Here is a 20,261-nt window from a genome sequence, read left to right on the forward strand (position 1 = left end):
GAGTTGGTAGACACATTCCCTGCACAACAAGCTTACCGTTTAGAGAGGGAGAGAGACAATATAATTAGATCATTTAAAATATACAATTTATAGGTATGTATATAAGTGTTGTGGGGTTGAGGATGGGGTGAATATCAAATGCCTGCTCCAGTACCACACAAGTAACTCCATGTATGCAGATGTGAACTTACTTTGTCCAGTGTGATATTTGTTGAGGTGAGAAATAAATAAAGACCACCTAGGGATTTGAGCTACTTGCAGCCCATCTTGCCACATTTAGTGACTTGAGGAGTAATTCCTTGTCAAAATTAACAAGTCCCATGTCAGAGCTGCTTTTCTCTCCCACATAGAAAAATGGCTGTGAGGAAAGGAACACCACCATCCCACTCCCTCCAAGAAAAATCCCCACCCTAATCATAATATTATGGTACTTGTTAAGCGCTTACTATATGCCAAGCAGTATTCTAAGCACTGGGGTAGATACAAGTTAGTCAGGTTGGACACAGTCCCCATCCCACATAAGGTTCACACTCTTAATCCCCATTTTACAGATGAGACAACTGAAGCCCAGAGAAGTGAAGGGACTTACCCAAGGTCACAGAACAGACAAGCAGCAGATCCTAGATTAGAACCCAAGACCATCTGACTCCCAGGCCCATGCTCCATCCTCTAAGCCATGCTGTACCCTATAGCTCAGGAAAATTATACGTGATCTATCATGCCAAAGATTATACTTGGGGTTTGCATAAATAATTACAAAACCACAGTAGCTGCGCTTAACTAGAGCTTAACTCTCCAGTGGATAAAATTATAGCTTTTATTTTAAATGAACAGAGGACACTCCACTTAGAAAAAAACCTGATTTTCCTTTCCTTTGCCCTCAGACCTCATCATATAAATCCATTTATATGATTAAGATTAATAAACCATCTTGTTATTGAGAATGATGATTGATGACAACACTGTTAATAATCATAATACTTATCGAATCCTCTAGAGTTGAAAGAAAAAATTTGTCCTTTTGGTTATTGGAATTGTGCATTATTGGAGGGGAGGCTTTGCCTTAGCGTGGGTTCTTTAAATTTTAGTGTCGTGGGATTGGATTTTTATCTCAGCATTCCCATCTGGGAAAAATGACCCTCAAATTTAGGAAGGAGCAGAGAAGGGGTAAACCTAGGTGAGATCATGTAGGAAATCTTGAAAGGAAGAAGCAGTATGCATTCAAGGTATTCTACGCTCTGTTTCTATACTTCATGAGAGAAAAGAAAGTTAGTTCACATTTTTTTTTTACATAACCATTTTCTACAATGATAGATCATGGGAACAATCGTAGGTGACTTAGGACTTGTCAGACTCAAAATACCTGGTGATGACAAGAAATTTCTCTTACCTCACCTCCTGTCCTATGAGCTCCGTGGGTACTGAGTAACACAAAAGGGAAAAAATGGAGAGAAACACAAGGGTGTTAATAAACAAACAGACAATACCCTGTAATATCCATAAGGCATAAGACACAAGAGGTGATACTTTAAAAGTTTGCTAAATCCCTGCATAGAGTATAGCCTCATTCCTAATCTTCATCATCAAGGCCTATCACCCCCAAAGAATAACAAATGGTGTAACTATTCCCAGACTAAATATATCAGGACCTTCCACCCCCAGAATGGAGTCTCTAAATTACAGATATACATTTATTGAAATTTCTGGTGATTTGGGGATGTTTGTTTTTCCCCCCAGGGCTGCTTGTTTGACCTATGTGGGATTTTGTTATACTCAGTAAACCAGTTATATTCAGTAAGCTCAGAGTAAGTAAGTACTGCTAGAGTCTGGAATGGCAGACCCATCTGAGACTCAGTTTGTGGGGGGCATCCCAGTAGAATGGATTAAAAGTCTGATGGTTATTCAAATAAAGTACCAGGAAAAGGCAAGGAAATAAAGTCTGGGAGCTCAGCTAACTATCTGAGATAACTGTACTCCTGGGTGTGAGAATTTCGAAGGAAAGATGAATTGGAGGCTATTTTCTAGGGAGCATGGAATGAATTTCACCCATTTAAAAGATGGGTTTAAATTTGGCCACCATGGATTGAACATAAAGAAAAATTGCCAAGGAACCTGACTATGGACAGCATATTAGTTGGTGCCCTCAGAGATAATTCAGCTGTCAGCTGTGTGACTGTGGGCAAGTCACTTAACTTCTCTGTGCCTCAGTTACCTCATCTGTAAAATGGGGATTAACTGTGAGCCTCACGTGGGACGACCTGATTACCCTGTATCTCCCCCAGTGCTTAGAACAGTGCTCGGCACATAGTAAGCGCTTAACAAATACCAACATTATTATTATTATTATTAATTCAGGTAACCAGTCCTGAGGAACAAATTTGTCTCATAAACAAAACCATCGACACCACTAAACAACTTCCAAACTGAGCCAATGAGAATGTGTTGGAGAATGTTAGGAGCTTCTAGAACCAGCTGGTGCAGTCAGGACTGGGCTAGAACCAGAAGACAGCAATAGGGAGTAGAGCTAGAACATTCTTCTCATTTTCGTGAGCTCTGAAATTTAACTCAAAAAGGGAAAATAGCTGAAAAATAAAATACATGTCTTGTGTGGCACTTCCAAACCAGGAAATAAAGTGCAATTAAGGTCTAAATGAACAAATCCTTGAGCCTAGAATCTCCACCCAGAGATAGTCTCTTTTTCTTCTTCAACATGCCCCCTCTGAGCCGGCCTCTCTCAGATGTGTTCTTTCAAAGTCCCTTGCAGCAGGTCTAAGATGAAAGCCCCCGAAACCAATCTGAAGTTATCCAGATTCCTGAGCGACTGAGTGCTCAAGTTTAAAGGAGAAAATAAATAGCATGCAAGGAACCTAAGTGTTAGTTATGGGTTTCTTGTACTTGTGAGGAGAGCTCTTGGAGAAAGTGGCATTTCAAGCTTTAGAGAAAGCAGGCCTGAGCTCTTGGCCTGACAGATCTGGTGATTGCCGACTTCCCTCGTGCCCAGCGCCGTTGACCCAAACTACTCACCTCTGATTGCCTTTGATCTTGTGCGTGCTCTCTTGTCGTCATTTTCTAAGCTCATCTGGAATCAAATAGCATTGACCACATTAAGAAAAAAATTCAGCCAAATTTAAGCAAATACAGTGAATGAATAGGGACAGTTAGCAATTCCCTCTGTCAGGGATGGCAGCATTTTTCACGTTGAGGGGATAATTGAATCTGATAATAATAATAATAATAATAATATTTATTAATTACTTACTATGAGCCAAGCACTGTGCTAAGTGGATTCACGATAATCAGGTTGAATACAGCCCTTGTCCCACATGGGCTCACCGTTCTAAGCTGTGATTTGAAGTCATTCTTGCAGTATGAGGAGTTCAGGTGCAGAATGGTTACAGCTGCTATGACAGATTCCATATCTAAGATTCCTTTTAGTGCCTGTCATTTGTTCCCACCTTTTTATAACAAGGGGCCAAGCATCTAATTACACCTACAAGTGCCTGAATGTATGTGCAATTGACTACTTGTTCGACAGAATTACTACAGGTGCATTTCTGCTCGCGCGAAAATTGCCATCACCAAATAGAATCCTTAAAAAAAAATTGCCCCCTAACTAGAAACATTACTTGGAATTCAATCTTTTATAGCCATCATTCTGTAAGGCCATGTTCCAAAAATTAGGCTGCTGGCTCATTTCAAGGGCAATTGCTGTGCCTGCAATTTCCGGCATCTGCCCTTTTTTTCCATGGGCGAAGTATGTGCGCGCACACACTCCGCACACACACAGATAGACAAATGTGCATATGACAGACAAGCCAAGAAGTGGGATAGAAGGTGAGCACAAAGATGCATGCAGAGAAAATGGCCTGTTAGAAGAGGCTCTGAAATGAGGCACACATTTTGTCCCTTGACTTCCTGAGTTTAATTCTCCAGGTATCAAAAATTGCTCCCTAATAATAAATTAGACCCTGTATGGGAAGCATTAACTCTTTAAGTCCTTGGTACAGTGTTCTGCACAGAGTAAGCATTCAACAGGTATCATTGATTGACTGGTTTCAGACCAGTTAAGGAATGTTTAGTGCCTTACTATTAGGTTGTACATAATGTTGGTAATAGTAATCTGGTAATCTGAAAGAGTTAATGTGTCTCCCAGTTCCGATTTATGAGGAGTAACTTTAGAAGCTGGGACAATTGAGCTCATTATATTTGTGAATCAGCTTCCTTTTCAAATCAGAGTGAGAACTTTTCACTCATTGCTGGTGCAATTTAAGCCTTTTTCCAGTCTGAAAAGCACCTACCTTATTTTGACAAAAACGTGGAGAGATCCAACCCCAGTCTTTGGGTACTATAGTAATTTCACAGGCACATCTCTTTCTAATAATAAAACAAAACTTAAAAGACCGTCAGAATGGACAAAACAGAGAGGCTATCTGGGCAAATTACAAACGTATCCCTAACCTATAGATCTGCTAGGGTGACTATTAAATCAGATGCTTTGTAATCCATGATCCACTTGCAAAATTAAACAAAACTTTATTTTCTGAGTTTTGAAGCTGTTCACTGAGCTGAATCTGCCAACCTTAGCAGTAGCACCTGGACTACAAATGACTAAAAGAGTTGTTAGAGCCTCTTTTTTAAAGCATCTGAAGCAGAGGTCTGCTTCTCCTGTGGACAATAAGCATGAAATCACTTCCGTGAGCTGTCGGCTCTTACTGTCATGAATCCTGGGTTACTTCCTATCTCTTTATCTGCATTGATTGATTTATTCAAAATCCTTTCATTTCAACAAAATGATTAACCAGAGGAAAAAGAATGGAAATCTGTCTGGTTACTCACTGGAAACGCAACTACCCAGTGAAGTTTTGTATTGGTTCTCCTCTGGATGTCTTGGGCTTAAGGAGCTTATCCTTGATATGCAATGATGGGGTGGGAGAGTTTACTATATGGGAGAGATTTGTGTGTGTCTGCTCTTATCACAAACTACATTTTGAACCTTCAGGAGGAGGAATGAGAGTCCACTGAGAATGTTTGCTAGTTAATGTGTCCCATCTAAGCATAGTTGGAGATTGCCTCAGCGAGAGATACCGGATATGGAGCCAACTAACAATATTAATAACAATAATAACAAATAATAATTAAGTGTTTACTAAGCGCTGGGATGGATACAAAGTAATCAGATGAAACACAGTTTCTGTCTCCTATGGGACTCACAGAGAACATAAATTGAATAACCATTTAATAGATGAGGAAACCAAACCACCAAAAAAATAAGCTATTTGCCCAAGGTCTCATAGCATCCAAATGGCGGAGCCAGTATTAGAACACAGGTCACCCTTTACAACCCAAAGGGTTCTACTACACCTATCCTATCCTACTACACCCATTAGGAAGTTAATGGGATTTTTCTCCCTCATTTCTCTCCATCCCTCCCTCGTGAGCTCAGAAGGTTTGGGGACAATTCTCAAGCAAGAATCCCAGGTTTAATTCTTTCTCTAAAGTAGGAGCAAGAGTTGATTCTGCAGAATTCACTTTCACTCCACATGGGGCTCGCAGTATTGGAGCAATGGTGGTGATGGTGGTCGGGGAGAGGCAGGGGGAGCACTTTTCCAGTTTCCCATCCTCAAGTGCTCTGCCACAAATGAGAATTGGTAAATATGGCAAAACCACCTCCCTGGATCACTTCAGCAAGAGGTAGCTTTGCCAGCCCTTTTCTTCATCTGGGTCTGAGGACTCTGACCATGATACCCCACTCAGTGAACTCTGTTTTTCCTCAGATCTAGCCTTTTCCTTAGGTAAAATTAAGAATCTGGGACTGGAGTTTTGTTAACGCTGCTAGGTAATCTACCTCTTCAGTGGACTGAGTAGCAAGTTCCCTTGCCCAAAAGTGGAAAGAGCATGGGCCTGGGAGTCAGAGGACCTGAATTCTAATCCCAGCCCCAAGACTTGCTTGCTGTGTGACCTTGGGGCAAGTTACTTCATTTTTCTGTGCCGGTTTCCTCATCTGTAAAGTGGTGATTCAATACCTATTCCCCCTCCTGTTGAGACTGTGCCCCATATGGGATAGAGATTGTGTCTGACATGATGATCTTGAATCTACTCCAATCAGTCAATTAATCAATCATTTTTGAGGGCTTACTATGTGTAGAGCATGGTACTCAGCACTTAGCAGAGTAAAGTATAACAGTCTGTAGACATGTTCTCTTCCCACAGTGAGTCAAGAGACAAGTATAGAGACTGAGACTACAGTGTCAATTCATTCATTATTTGCTTCCTTTCAAGAGTTAATTGATCCCACCTTTGCCTTTACCACATCTGATCAGAAACTTGCAATAAAAAACTTGGTCTCTTCCCTGGAAGAACACTCCAGTGCTTGGGTCCAAGTATAATATTTGGATGAGAGTAAACTCTTAAAAAATACTATGATTATTATTATCATTATTACTATTATCACTGGTTTTCAGGATGTCCATTCAGTCAATCGTATTTATTGAGTGCTTTATTGCAGAGCACACAATAAGGAGGTAGGATGTCTACCTCCTAGCCAGGTAGTAATTGAAGCAGTAGGGCCAGGTGGAAAGAGTATGGGCCTGGGAATCAGGGGACTTGCCTGCTATGTGACCTTGGACAAGTCACTTAACTTCTCTTTGTCTCATTTTCATCATATATTGTAAATTAGACAGCAAATTAGATTCCTGTTCTTCCACCTTAGACTGCGAGCCCCACATAGGACAAGGACCGTCTGACCTGCTCTATCTTGTATCTACCACAACGCTTGTCTACTGTTGACCTCTGGTGAGTCACTTAACTTTTCTGTGCCTCGGTTCCCTCGTCTGTATAATGGGGATTAAGACTGAGAGTCCCATGTGGGACATGAACTGTATCCATCCTGATTAACTTGTATCTACCCCAGGGCTCAGTGCAGTGGCTGGCACATAGTAAGCGCTGAACAAGATAAAGCTTAATACAGTGTTCTGCACATAGTAAAGTCCCAACAAACACCACAGTTATTATTATTAATTGTATCTGGGGAAGGAGCAGCCTCAGCAAGAGCCGAATGTGCTCAGCAGAGATGAGACTTGATCAAAAAATACTCCAACCTCTAGTTTCTTGGATGCGGGGTCAAGGAAATGCAGTGTAATTTTGCCTCTCAACAACGGGAGACAGAGAAGTGGGGAAGAAGCCCAACAGTTTGAATGTTAGAGGGGTGGCCCGTACAGGAAAATGGAAGCCTAGAGGAAGCAAAACGAGATCCAGCGTGGGCATAGTTCCCCCGCATCACATGGACGCTCACGGCTCTGCTTCCCCTATTTGCTTCGTCAGTGTGGGGAGGACAACCAAAACAAAGGCGCCGATTGCTCACTGGAATAAAGCCCCCTATAAGGGCCTGCCCAGGACCACATGGCTAGTTTTTCAATGGGAAAAGGAGTGGCTGTATTTAAATAATGAAGATCACTCCATCCATCATCCTTCTGCCCGTATGCCAGATCACGCCCTTTCTAATCACCTTTATCCGCTGACGCTGCAAGGCATGTGGCCTTGATTTGGGCTTTTCTAAAAAAATGAAAGAAACAGCATGACTATTGCTTACAAGGCTGTTGTTCCAAATGTTTTGGGGTTTTTTTTTTAGTTAATCTTTCAAAGGCAGCAATTGACAAGTTCTCTAAGGCACCACCTAGGAAGAGGGAAAAAGGAATTCCTTAAATGAGTAAGAAAAAATGGGCAAAGTGAACTTCTCCCCCCCTTGGCAGCACTAACGTCCAATGATTTATGTGATTTGTTAAGGGAAAAAAATCAAAACCCGGAGTAATTTATGCACCCTGTCAACTCTAGTCTGTGGTGCCCCAGTGTTATGAGCTATACGTTTATTACAACCTTCCCAATAACACAGAAGACAATTACTATAATTTCTATTTTTAAAGCCATGGTTCCCTATGGGCCAATGGCTCATATTTAAAGTGTAGAGAGGAGCAGGTGTCAAAGGGACTTCATTACATTTATGAGTCTTTCAAAAGTGCCGTGCTCTGCACTAGATCGCTAATGCCTTCCGATGCATGCTGCACAAGAGAGCTAATATGTTTGATTGCCAGGCGCCTGTGTTCAGCTGAAATGCAATCTATAGCTCTTTTTTTTGTCAGTTTTCCCAGGGAAATTGGCAAGAATTCTGCTGGTTTAAAGCGGGCCTTGGCAATTTGGATTTCCTGCAGATAAATTATTCAAAAAGCAGAGAATAGAGAGGGTTGCAGAGAAGCGTAATAGGCGCTGCTTGCAAACTGCTAGCTTCTATTGATGAAGCTAACAGCTGTGGCATTCATTTGCCAGAGCACCTTTCCATTTGCAATTTATCTGCATCAAATGGTCAATAAGCAAGCGCTTCTTCTCTTCGGGGCCTGCAGCTTTGATTTAAAGAAGAAACTGCAGGATGAAAACTCAGTCTTTTGACTATCTGGGGGGATTTTTGAAGAACTAGATGACTTGGGACATCAACAAAAGAGCATGGAAACTTTTGATTTCTAAGTTGTTTGAAACTGCGCTCTGCTACAAAAGTAGCTAGCATCCACTGACTGTGGGTGGTGCAGAAGAGAGAAAATTAATAGCCGCCTTCCTCAAAGAGGCCCAAATAACTTCACATATATTCTCTCTTGTCCTCTCCGTCACTCTGCGAAGTTGGCAGGGGCAAGTATTAATCTTTGCATTGTTACATATGGAGAGACTAAGGCCCAGACAGGTTAAGTGACTGGCCTAGGCTCACTCAGCAAGTCTGTGCCAAGTTGGAACTGGAACCGGATTCCCCAAGGTGCAAGTGGAGGGACTGATTTCCTGAATCTAACGGGTTACGTTCCCCCCTCCATGACACATTTTACCAACACAATTTTCAGAAAGTTATCTAGTGGGTAGACCATATGGACTCGGCCAAGACCTTGCATCCCATGCTCTCCATGGTCAGGCGGGGTTTTACGGCACGGGAGTGTAATATCAGTGGTCTAGCTTCCAACCCTGACTTAAATAGCCCGAAGAACAGGTAGTCGGACTATCCAACATCATCCTCCGGCCTTAAGTGGAAATGGAATTTGGCAGTGTCTTTCAAGAGCGGTGATTGCATTTTCTCTATTCAAAGGCCCAGGATATGCCCGTCAATGGAATTCTGCCATCTAGGTCATGTATTACACATTTTCTATCTTCTTTAAATCATGTCTTTACTCTAATTAATATTTCAAGAGTTCTGTCTTCAACAGAAGCCACTTAAAAGTCTGGTGGGGGAGGTGGGTAGAGGAGGCAGTCGGTGATAATTTACTAATGCAAATACATCATGTTTTGCAACACAGTTTAACAGTAGATAATTGTTTCTTTATCCAGCCATTTAACATGTTTCATTAGTCCCATTCAAAAGTGGTCGGTCTCTCTCTCTCTCTTTCTCTCTCATTTTTTTTTAAGACAAGCCAGAGTTAATCATATGAGACTTTTAAGATATGTCCGCCTTTCTCCGGCTCCCTGCCGGTCTACAAAGACTAACCTATTTTTTAAAACCCATCTGTGTATCGCATTTGCCAGTACTGATTTCACTGACGCTGACTAATTTACGAACTCAGGGACCAACAAAGCAAATGAAATAAGCTGCCATCCTTCTGCTCCCAGAAGGACCCCATATTAGTCTGTTAGTGGGGAAGTATTACCATGATGTGAGCTCTGAATCAGAAGCCAGAACACAAAAAGAAATGAACAAAGAGAAACAGCTAAACTTGTTTTAGCATGCTCTCTTTAAAGGAGAAAGGTGGCATCCTTCTATCTGTGTCTCTCGGGGCTGGAGGTGTCTGTAAGTTGGTCTCTGTTGCAAGAGGTCTTACCAGCTCTCAAGCAAAGGATCTCCATTTGTCTTAAAATCGTGCACTTTTCCTCTGAAATCTGCACTGACTGCATTTTCCCCATTCCTGAGAGCTACACAATGGGAGGGTTTATCTGGGACTTTGTTCAGCCTCCCACTTAACCTTGTCCCTGACATCTTTCTGAAAGGAAAGCTTTCCTTTACCTCTGCGGTTGACAAACATGGGTATGTTATGGAAGAGGAAACTAATTACTACTGAGACCCAACGTGTTTTGTGGCTATTTAATAGAGCCTGGAGTTGTTCCTGGAGAGGCTAATATAGGAAGTGTAACATAAGGGGATGCAATATTCCCTGTCCTTGAATTCTGCCAGAAGCTATCCTAGAACAGCTACAACAGCTAGAATCAATCAATCAGTGGTATTTACTGAGCACTAACTGTGTGCAGAACACTGGACAGTGCTCTCAGTAGACACATTCCCTGCCCATAATGAGCTTATGGTCTATAGATAACCGGTTCAACAAAGTCCATGGTGTTATACCTTCTCTCTTTTCCACAAGGAGTCAATGACAGGCCTTGCCTTTAGCTAAAAAGACAGCCGATACAGGTGAATCCATCAGTTCAAGCATATTGCTTACAGTTGCTTCCCTCCCAGACTTCTAGACGGGATTCTCCTCAACCTCACCCGTTTTATTCGCCTGGCCTTGTCATCGTCTTGCTTGCTGCTGACATCTTGCTCATGCCTTCCCTTCCACCTGAAATTTTCTCCCCTTCACATCCAGCAGACCATTGCTCCAGTTCCGCATGGGCAGGGAACATGTCATTCCGTTATTCAGTATTTTCCAAGCACACCAAGTGGATGCTCGGGAAATGCTACCTCTACTAGTGCCCTTCTGAAATTACAGGATGATTTCTCATATAAATCTCATTTCCCCCCATAACGACCGCCCAACTCCCCACAACTGCCGCTTATGCATTTCTGTGTCACCTAAGCGTTTAGATTCTCGACCCTCTTCCCTTGTTACTTGTACACCCATATATTTAAATACTCTTATTACGTCCCCTACTTGTAATTTATTTTGGTGTCTGACTTTCCCATCAGACTGAAAGTTCCTTGAGGGCAGGAAGCAGATCTACTAACTCTTCCGGATTCTCTGAAGTGCTTAGTACAGTGGTCTGCAGAGAAGAAGTTCTAGGTAAATACTATCGATAGGTTAATTAAACCTCAGAATGGAGAGAAGGACTCTGCTAGGATGACTCTCTCCCTTCTCCCAAAGTACCACCAGGCTCTCTCACCCTCCCCCACCTGAACACTTGTCAAGTTAAAGCCAGGATCATTGTTCTGAGCTACAGTCAACTCTCACCTATTCAGGGATTGATGATAAATCAGTGATATTTATTGGGTGCTTACTACGTGCAGAGCACTGTACTGAGCACTTGGGAGAGTACACTACAGCAGAGTTGTTAGACATGTTCCCTGACCACAATGAACATACAGTCTAGAGGGGAAGACACAAATTAAGATAAACAATTTATGATATATAATTCATAGATAAGTACACAAATGCTACAGAGCAAAGGGTGGGGCAAATATCAAATGCCCAGTTTCTGTAAGAATTAAGCTCTCAGCTTCTCCTGAGTGACTCCTGCTTCCCACATTTTGTCCACTTTACTGTTCATTAGCCCCTCCGCCAGAGGGTAGGCAGGGAAAGAAAGAATGCGTAATTCAACTTGGACAATTTTGATCCTTTTTAGTGCCCCTGGGAAAAAGGTTTAATGGGGAAGGAGATTAAACTATCTTGCTGAAATGAAGGTTCAGTATTTTCTGTGGATTTCAATTATCCATGCTATCCCCGACTCCCATTTCAATGGATAATTGAGAATTGGTTGTAATTATAAACTAATACTAAATAGTTCTAATGGCATCAGCTTCCTAGTTCTACCCAGCCATAACTCCTTACGGTCCCTTTTTGGGAAGAACCATGTGCGACTGATTTCCAGAACAGTACAGGGAGCATAGAACAAAGACAACTGAAGGCACTTGCCTTCCAACCAATTCTAGTTGTTGTCAAAATGAATCACACAGAGTTTTCAAAACTACTGTCCAACACATTCCCTAAGCATTCTGTAAACATCTGAATGTTACTTGTTCTCTCTGGCTCTTTTGCTTGTGCAGTCTCTCTCTCTCTCTCTCTCTCTCTCTCTCTCTCTCTCTCTCTCCTGTCTCTCTTTCTTTCTCTTCATAGAACAATTTTCCTTCAAATTCGAAGAAGACAGCACTGATGGTGAAGTTCATGTATGATGGAAAGACCAATGTGACACCCACAATCCCGACACAATGGGGACACAAAAAGGTTGTCCCGTGTTGTATTGCTGTACTTAATATTTGTAGCATTGAGAGTTATTCCCTTTCTAAACACACACACACTCACATACACACAAAATAAAACTTGCAAGGGATTAGAATGTCTTCTACACTGCCCATATATAAGATTCTGAATCCCGAGTAAAATTTTCCTGCTGCCGGCATGTTCAAAGGGGTAATGGGATGAAGTGTTTTTCATAATCTGAGAAAAGCTGAAATTATATTTCTGGCTTTTTAGAGAAGTATATTATAATAATAGTAATAATAAAACAAGAGTATTTGTTAAGTGCTTACCATGTGCCAAGCACTATACTAACTGCACTGGGGTAGATAAAAGATGACTGGTTTGGACACAGTCCCATCCCACAAGGGGCTTGCAGTCTTAATCCCCATTAAACATATGAGGAAACTGAGGCATAGAAAAGTGGAGTGACTTGCCCAAAGTCACACAGCAACCAAGTGACAGAGTTGGGATTAGAACTCAGGTCCTCTGACTTCCAGGCTTGACCTGTGCTCTTTCCACTAGGTCAAACTGCTTGTTAATTCCCTTCAATTCTTTCCTGGAAGGGTTAGACCTGGATGAGTGCTTCATACAGTGCTCTGCACACAGCAAGTGCTCGATAAATACGACTGACTGATGAAAGTGGATGAACCCATCAAAGAAGCTACCTGAATTCAAACTACAAGGCAGTGTGACCCTGGCTAACATGATATGATAAAAGAAAACTCTTTAAAATTATATTAAAGAAAGCTCACCAACAACAAACTGCTGAAAAAAGGTTTATGAAGTACTTGAGCTTGCTTCTGTTGAGATAATATAGTATTTGTTAAGATGCTTAAGCTTGCTTTTTGGCTTGGAGTTTCAACTGCTTATCTGTAAGTCCCTTTCCTCCCATCCCTCCAACCTATCGGTACAAAAAAGGCTTCAAAATACAAAATGCATATTAAACAGGAAGGTTTGAACCTGTTTAAAATTATGCCTACCCTGCCTTATTTACAAACATTAAAATCTGAGGTTCTGTATATACCAGTCATCCACTCAAGCAGGGGGAATCCAAGATGTGATTTTGACAGCTCTATGCAAATATATCATCAAGGCCACGCTGAAATTCCCCAAGGTCAGCGTTAATACTCTATGTATATTCAATAGCCCCAGCGCTCTGAGGAAACAAACATATTTAGAGACAGTTGTCTGGTCTAGAATCCATGTGGGGCACTGGAAGAATAGGGAACATAGTTTCCATTCCGGAGCTTTTTCTCAAGGCTTGGGAGGAAGGGGACGTCAAGGATAGAATATTGGGGAGGAGGATGAATTAAGTGAGCTCCTAGAATTCATATCTGACACAGTATTTATGAAAAAGAGTCACGAGCAAAACATACAATAAAATAAATGGTGTGATTTCTCTCCTGGGTTGTAAAAAAAGCCCACTTGGGCCAGCAGAAACCAAAGCAGAGGAGGAAGGAGCAGATTGTTCAACTGTCTGTTGCTCCACTACAAGCATCTCAGCACCACTTTGGGTGGCTTTTTGTTTAGTTTTTGGTATTTCTCCCTTGATGGCCATTTTGCAGTAGAGAAGAGGGCCCTCCGAAGAGCCGGGATCCACTCACTTTACTGAGTGGGAAATAGAGAAGAGCCAGTTCTCACCCATTAGAAGAGCCTTGGTCAAACATTGGACACCAGGACCGAGAATGTCTTCGTTGGGTTTGCAGGATGCTGCAAAGTCCTCAGGAGAGTCAGTTCAGCTTGGGGGTCAAAGGCCATGACCGGGAGAGTTCACATCTTTTCACTGAGGCCAATGTCAGACAGCTAATAATCCTTCTTGGAAAAAATATCTTAGACTTTCAGAATTTAACGTGTAAGGATCGATAATAATAACCATAATAATAATGATGGTATTTGTTAAGTGCTTACTATGTGCCAAGCACTGTTCTAAGCGCTGGGGTAGAGAGAAGGTAATCAAGTTGTCCCACGTGGGGCTCACAGTCTTAATCCCCATTTCACAGATGAGGGAACTGAGGCATGGAGAAATAAAGTGACTTGCCCAAGGTCACACAGCTGACAAGTGGTGGAGCTGGGATTAGAACCCATGACCTCTGACTCCCAAGCCCAGGCTCTCTCCACTAAACCACGCTGCTTCTCCATCTGCATGTGTGTGACACACACATGTCCCCTCATGCACACAAATCCTATCATTGTAGCTCCATTGGTAGGAATGCCTGACAATTAAATTATTGTAAAACCCAGAACAGAAGAATAAAGTAATGTAGGAGGTCCCATTCAGGCTCTTTTCATCTCTACAGACCCGGGATCGAAAGATGTTTTACGTCAATCAATTTCGGAAAGGACGTGCGGTGCTCGCACCTGAATCTCAAGGGGTCATTTGTCCGTATTACTGAGTCACGGCGCAATTTGTAGGGATTGACAGGCCCTGCGCGGGAGGGGTCTGGGACAGGTACTGCAGGGGGACTTGGAGGTCGAGATTGAGATGCATTAGCCAAACCCACCTAGAGGAATTGTGCCTGATCCCTGCTTCTAATCGCAGCTATTAAGCCTGTGTTTTCATGAGTAGTGCGTTCGACCGGCACCTTGTCCCAAGGAAAGAAAGGAAAGGGGGGGAAGAATCCCAACCATGGTCTCTTAGTTTACTGTTGCTATTAATTACATATTAATTTTTACAGAAGTGATCTCCATGGTCTGAACTGTAGTGGGAAACATTGTCTTAAGCACACTAAGCAATAATAATAGTAATAATAATAGCAATAATAATTGTGATAATAGTGAAGCTTTTCATATGTGTCAAGCACCTTAGTAAGAACTGGGGTAGACACCATGCGGCCAGATATGACACAGTCCCTGTCCCACATGGGGCTTGTAGTCTAAGGGGGAAGGACAGCAGGTATCTTATCCCCACTTTGCAGATATGAATACTAAGGCACAGAGAAGTAAAATGCCTTGCCCAAGGTCACATGACAGGAAACTGGATGAGCCAGCGTTAGAACCCGATCTGGTTCTCAGGCCTATGCTCTTTCCACATGGCTATGCTTCTCCCCAAATAAAAGGCTTTTCCACTCTATTTTTTCCTAAAATTCTCCTTCAACAGAGGCTCCCACAGACTCTGGACAGCCCCTAAACTGCCCAGTTTACAGGTCTCCAGATCTGTGTCCTGGTTTATCACCTTTCTCCCTTCTTTGCTGGCTTCACTGTGGTTCCATATCTGGGTGAAAAATATCTGAGTTTATCACAAAATCGAATATATTTTTCAATCCAACATTAAATCCAGGCAGCCTGTAGGCTTCTAGATCCCCTGAAAAGATTTTTTCTACCACCTCGAACCCCATCTGCTATCAAAAAGGCAAGTCCATCTTGAAAACTTTGAAGTGGTCCTGCAGCTCCTAGCTGTTACAGCAGTCCCACCCTGTGGCTTCACCCTCTCCCCGAAGGGTCCTTCCCACTGTTTGATGTAAATCCTCCTGGCATTCCATCCATTAATCGGGCTGTTGGCAGCTGAATAAACTAGCAGTTGCTGTTGGCTTCCTCGCTGCTTTATGGAAAGGATGCCCCGTGCGGTGAGTTTTAGCTCACGCCTTGGGAGGCTTTCCCTTGACATCTTTAAATGTGAGATCACAGCTCACCCAAACCCCAAATTAAAAATTACAGCTGTATAATAAGCATCCTAATGAAGCTGCACTGTCAGTTTTCATTTGATAAAACTTACAGTGCAAATATAATATTTACCCACCCCTAATGTTACGGAGCAACAGTACAGCAATCTTCGGTATGAGGGAAGCGGACCAGCAAGGCTGCTCTCTGGGATCCCGTCTCGCCACAGCACCTTTACACAGCAGAAGGGACGGGCCATTCGCCAGGCAGGCCTTACCAGTGGTCCAGGGGGCCACTGGGCACATGGAGTGCCAAATGCAGAATAAGGGCAGCAAGATACCCTCACTGAGGCTGCATCCGTCCAGGGAAGACAATCTGATCATCACTGGAACTGCTTGAGAAGGTTTACACACACTAGCATCGAAACGTGCTGGGAAGCAGCATGAACAAATGGATAGAACGTAGCCCTGGGAGTCAGAAGGACTGGGTTCTAATCCCAGCTCCACCACTTGTTTGATACATGATCTAGGGCAAGTCACTTCACTTCTCTGTACCTCAATTCCTCATCTGTAAAATGCGAATGAAGACTGTGGAGCCCCATGTGGGCCAGGGACTCTGTCCAACCTGATTTGCTCGTATCCATCCCAGCACTTAGAACAGTGACCGGCACATAATAAGTGCTTACCGAATGCCACAGTAATCACTACTAAAACAAGGGTCTCTCAAGGACAGGGTTCCCACATACGATAAAAAAATGGCCTAAGAATTAGAACTGTTTACAGCATCAGAAGAGGAATTTCCTTGAGAAGAGGATCCCGCACAGAATCATCAAAAGAAAGAAGGACCTAGCTCATCCTAAAGTCCTGTTTGATGGGCTGGTAACTAAGGGGAGGAGTTCGGGAAGCATTTGGGAGTTTGGATTTCCTTGGCTCTAAAAGGCACGAGCTTTGGCCGCAAAGGTGTCCGTCTACTGGGTTATTCTGGGATGGTGCATCTTGGCATCTCTGGCCCGTGGGGGAGTTTTAATAAAGATAATAAATGATAAGCCCTGATCCTGGAGTGTGGTCCCTTCAGTAATGATTACCTAGCAGGACGGTTCTGTTACCCTAACGTGATAGTGGTAACAACAGGAATTTGACTTTCCTGGGCCAGATGCGTTCTTCTCTGGACACGTCATAAAAATGTAGGTAGTTAAACATTTTGGACAGTTTGGCAGGAATCCTGCCTGGAAATAGGGAGATCTCCTTATTGAAGTCCCTTCTTTCGCTCTGACTTCATGATTCTACTTTGGTCTACTGAAAAATCCAGGCACTCTCAGCCCAGGAATTTCATTCAAACAAAGATTTATGGCAAATGCTTCCTCTCCTCCATTTTTCTCAAGAAGCACTTCAGCCCCATTTCTTTTTTACTGGTAAAAAAAAAAAAACAAAAACAACTTGCACCCACTCTTCTTAACTTTCTGACTAGCAACTTCAACTCTCTAATGGTTCCTTCTACTCTCCCTTCAAATATGTCCCGTTCTCCTCTAGTCTAAGGAAATCATCTCTGGATCCCACTATACCCTCCAGCTATCGTCCCACCTCACTCCTCCCTTTCTTGTCTAAACTCTTTAGGGGATCCTCTATACCTATTGCCTGAATTTCCTTTCCTAAGTTTTCATCTGGACCCTCTAGCAATCCAGTTTATGCTTCCACTCCACTGACCCAACTTCTGCCTTCCCTCCACTGAGACTGCTGTCTCCAAGGTCACCTGTAGCTTCCTCCTTGAGCTCTGTCTTAATCCTCCTCAATCTCTCATCTGCCTTTGTAACTATGGATCGCTCCCTTCTCCTGGTAACATTATCTAACATTTGTTTAGTAGCACATTTCTCTCCTGGGTCTATTCTTACCACTCTGGCTGCTCTTTCTGTGCTTATCATTTTTTAACTGTGTGTGCTCCTGAGGTTTTTATCTGTGTCTCGTTCTCTCCTCATTCTACACTCTTTCAGTACTGCCAAATCCAGGTTCACTCCTTTTCTATCCAAAAGGCCATCAGACTGGTCCGAGCACTTATTTTCTGGCTTGATTACTGCATCGGCCTCCTCACTGGTGTTCCTGCCTCTAGTCCCTTCCCTCTTCTGGCCATACTTCATTTTGTTGTCTGAATTACTTTTCTAAAATGTCATTATGGACAAGTCTTCAAACTCCTCAAAAACCTCCAAGAGTCCCCACTCCTTTCTTCATCATATAGAAACTCATAAACATTGGCTTTAAGGAATTCAATCAACTGTCTCCTTCTGACATCCACTCTCTTGTCTTACTGTACCCCAGCTTGCTCTTCACTCTTCCCAAGCTAACTTGTTCACTAAGTCAAGTTCTCTTCTCTCCTACCGCTGACCACTTGCCCACATCTCTATCTAGAACTCCCTCCCCATTCAAATCCAACAGACCACCAATCTCTCCATCCTTAAAGCTCTCCAGAAATCCCATATCCTCCAAGGAGTCTTTCCAGATTAGTTTCTACTCTCCTCAGATCTTATAGCCCTTGTCATCGAAGTATGTTTATGTCCCTGAGCGCTTATGAACTCACAACCTCCCATAGCCCTTATGTATATATTTTATAAACCCTGTTACTGTACGTATTAACTCACGTACATATCACACTTTTTCTCTTTCTTCTGATCAGAAAATTATTTTGTGTCTATCTTTCTCATTAGAATGTAAGCTCCTTGAGGAGAGGGACCGTGTCTACTCACTCCATTGTACTCTCCCATCCCTTAGCACAGTACTCTGCCCATAGTAAACCTTTAATAAACACAGTGAATTGACAAACTGAATGCCACAAGGAGCTGGCATCCTCCTTGTGCCTTACAAAATGGATAAGCTCTCTACAGCTTTGCCTCAGGGCTACCCTGTGAGCAAGTCCCATAAAACACTCCCAAGCTTTTCATGGACACTCTATTCGCTATGTCATTAAAATGTCATTCAATAACCTGTTCAGCAATTTAACAGCCCCCAGTGGCTTACACTGAAAGGGACCGGGGCTTCAAACTCAGCCTGAATACAAAAGCTTTGTCAGTAGAGGCCTCCAGAGTCTAGGACTGCCATTTCACTTGTATTTATGAAAAGAGCAACCTTACCCATCACCCTTTTGATCCCATTTGAGACCTGTAAGGTGAAATTCTACCTGGAGTTCTAATTTCTTTAGTTTCAACTGCACACCTTCGTCTTCTCTACTCATCATTCATGATCAGAGCATTCCCGAGATGCACCGAGAATGATGGTGTTCCTCTGTCGATGTACCTTGGTTCTTTCCCTTTCTTCAGTCTGCTTCAGCATATTCTATTTAAGCCTTCCCTCCTCAGCCCATTCTTCCTTTCTCATCACTCTTTGTTTCTACTGACAAATCCCTTCCTGTATCCCCAGATGAATCTGGGTAACGGTACCCAAATGCCCAAAATACAGCTGTTGGGAGGGGCTGATGGTCAAATAAACAGAATCGTTATGTGGATTTGAAAACCTGGAGTATCTCAAACATTTTAAATATGCCAAGGTTGGATTTGGTGAACATGCTCTCTGAGAAAGATCTCATATGGCCTCAGTTTCGGTCTGACTGGCACCTCACAAGTCACCACTGCGATCTCAATTCTACCAAATATTTCAGTTCTCAAATACAAATTTGAACAATGTGTAGTAAAAAAAATTCCCTTAGCCAAAGGATCTTTAGAGGCTTCTCATTCTGCTTGTAGCTTGGACCTAGATTTCTAACATCTTACTCAAAAGAAGTGCCTTCTAAAGAGAACCCTGAAGCCTACCCTGCCTTCAAAACCCACGTACCTAGGTGAACCCAGAAAGTTCATTCATTCCATCATATTTATTGAACACCTATTGTGTGCAGAGAACTGTACTAAGCGGTTGGGGGAGTACAATTCAAAAATCAACAGACACATTCCCTGCCCACAATGAGCTTACTGTCTAGAGGAGGGGAGACAGACAGCAGTACAAATAAACTACAGGACTAAACCTTCTTTTTTCCCGATGCACTTTCCCTTCTGCGTCATCTATACATCTCAATCTGTGACCTCTGGACACTTGATATTGTCCCCACCCAGATCCCCACAGTAGTTATGTACATATCTTTAAATTATATATTACGAATTACTTATTTATTCATATTAATGTCTGTTACCCCTTTATAAGCTTCTTATGAGCAGGGAACATGTCTGCTAATTCGGTTGTATTGTACTCTACCAAGTGCTTCGTAGGGTGTTCTGCACATAGTCATTGCTCAACAAATATGATCGATTGATTGGTGGGGGATACCCCATTGCCAAAATCCCTCATGCAGCTCTCATGAATCTGCAAGCTCCATAAAGCTAAAATAAAGAAAGAAATGCTAGTGACATAAAAAGAAGCCCAGTTTCATGTTTTCTGAAACGTTCTAATCCAGAAGTCGGTTGGGTATGAGTTGTCAAGTTACTGGGCTTGATCTTTCATT

General features: G+C 42.6%; 1 protein-coding gene across 2 annotated transcripts in view; it reads right to left on the reverse strand.

Moving 5' to 3' along the window:
* MYT1 (myelin transcription factor 1) overlaps positions 1–20,261 on the reverse strand; it is a 125,896-nt gene that overhangs the window by 59,786 nt on the left and 45,849 nt on the right. For both annotated transcript variants that reach the window (XM_039912926.1, XM_029071098.2), the window contains exons 3-4: positions 3,025–3,079; positions 1,391–1,421 (exon numbers count right to left, since the gene is read on the reverse strand). In XM_039912926.1, the coding sequence (XP_039768860.1) occupies positions 1,391–1,421; positions 3,025–3,079 (86 nt within the window). The remainder of the gene's footprint in view (positions 1–1,390; positions 1,422–3,024; positions 3,080–20,261) is intronic.

The sequence above is a fragment of the Ornithorhynchus anatinus genome, chromosome 8 (assembly GCF_004115215.2).
Source record: "Ornithorhynchus anatinus isolate Pmale09 chromosome 8, mOrnAna1.pri.v4, whole genome shotgun sequence".
Lineage (NCBI taxonomy): Eukaryota > Metazoa > Chordata > Mammalia > Monotremata > Ornithorhynchidae > Ornithorhynchus > Ornithorhynchus anatinus.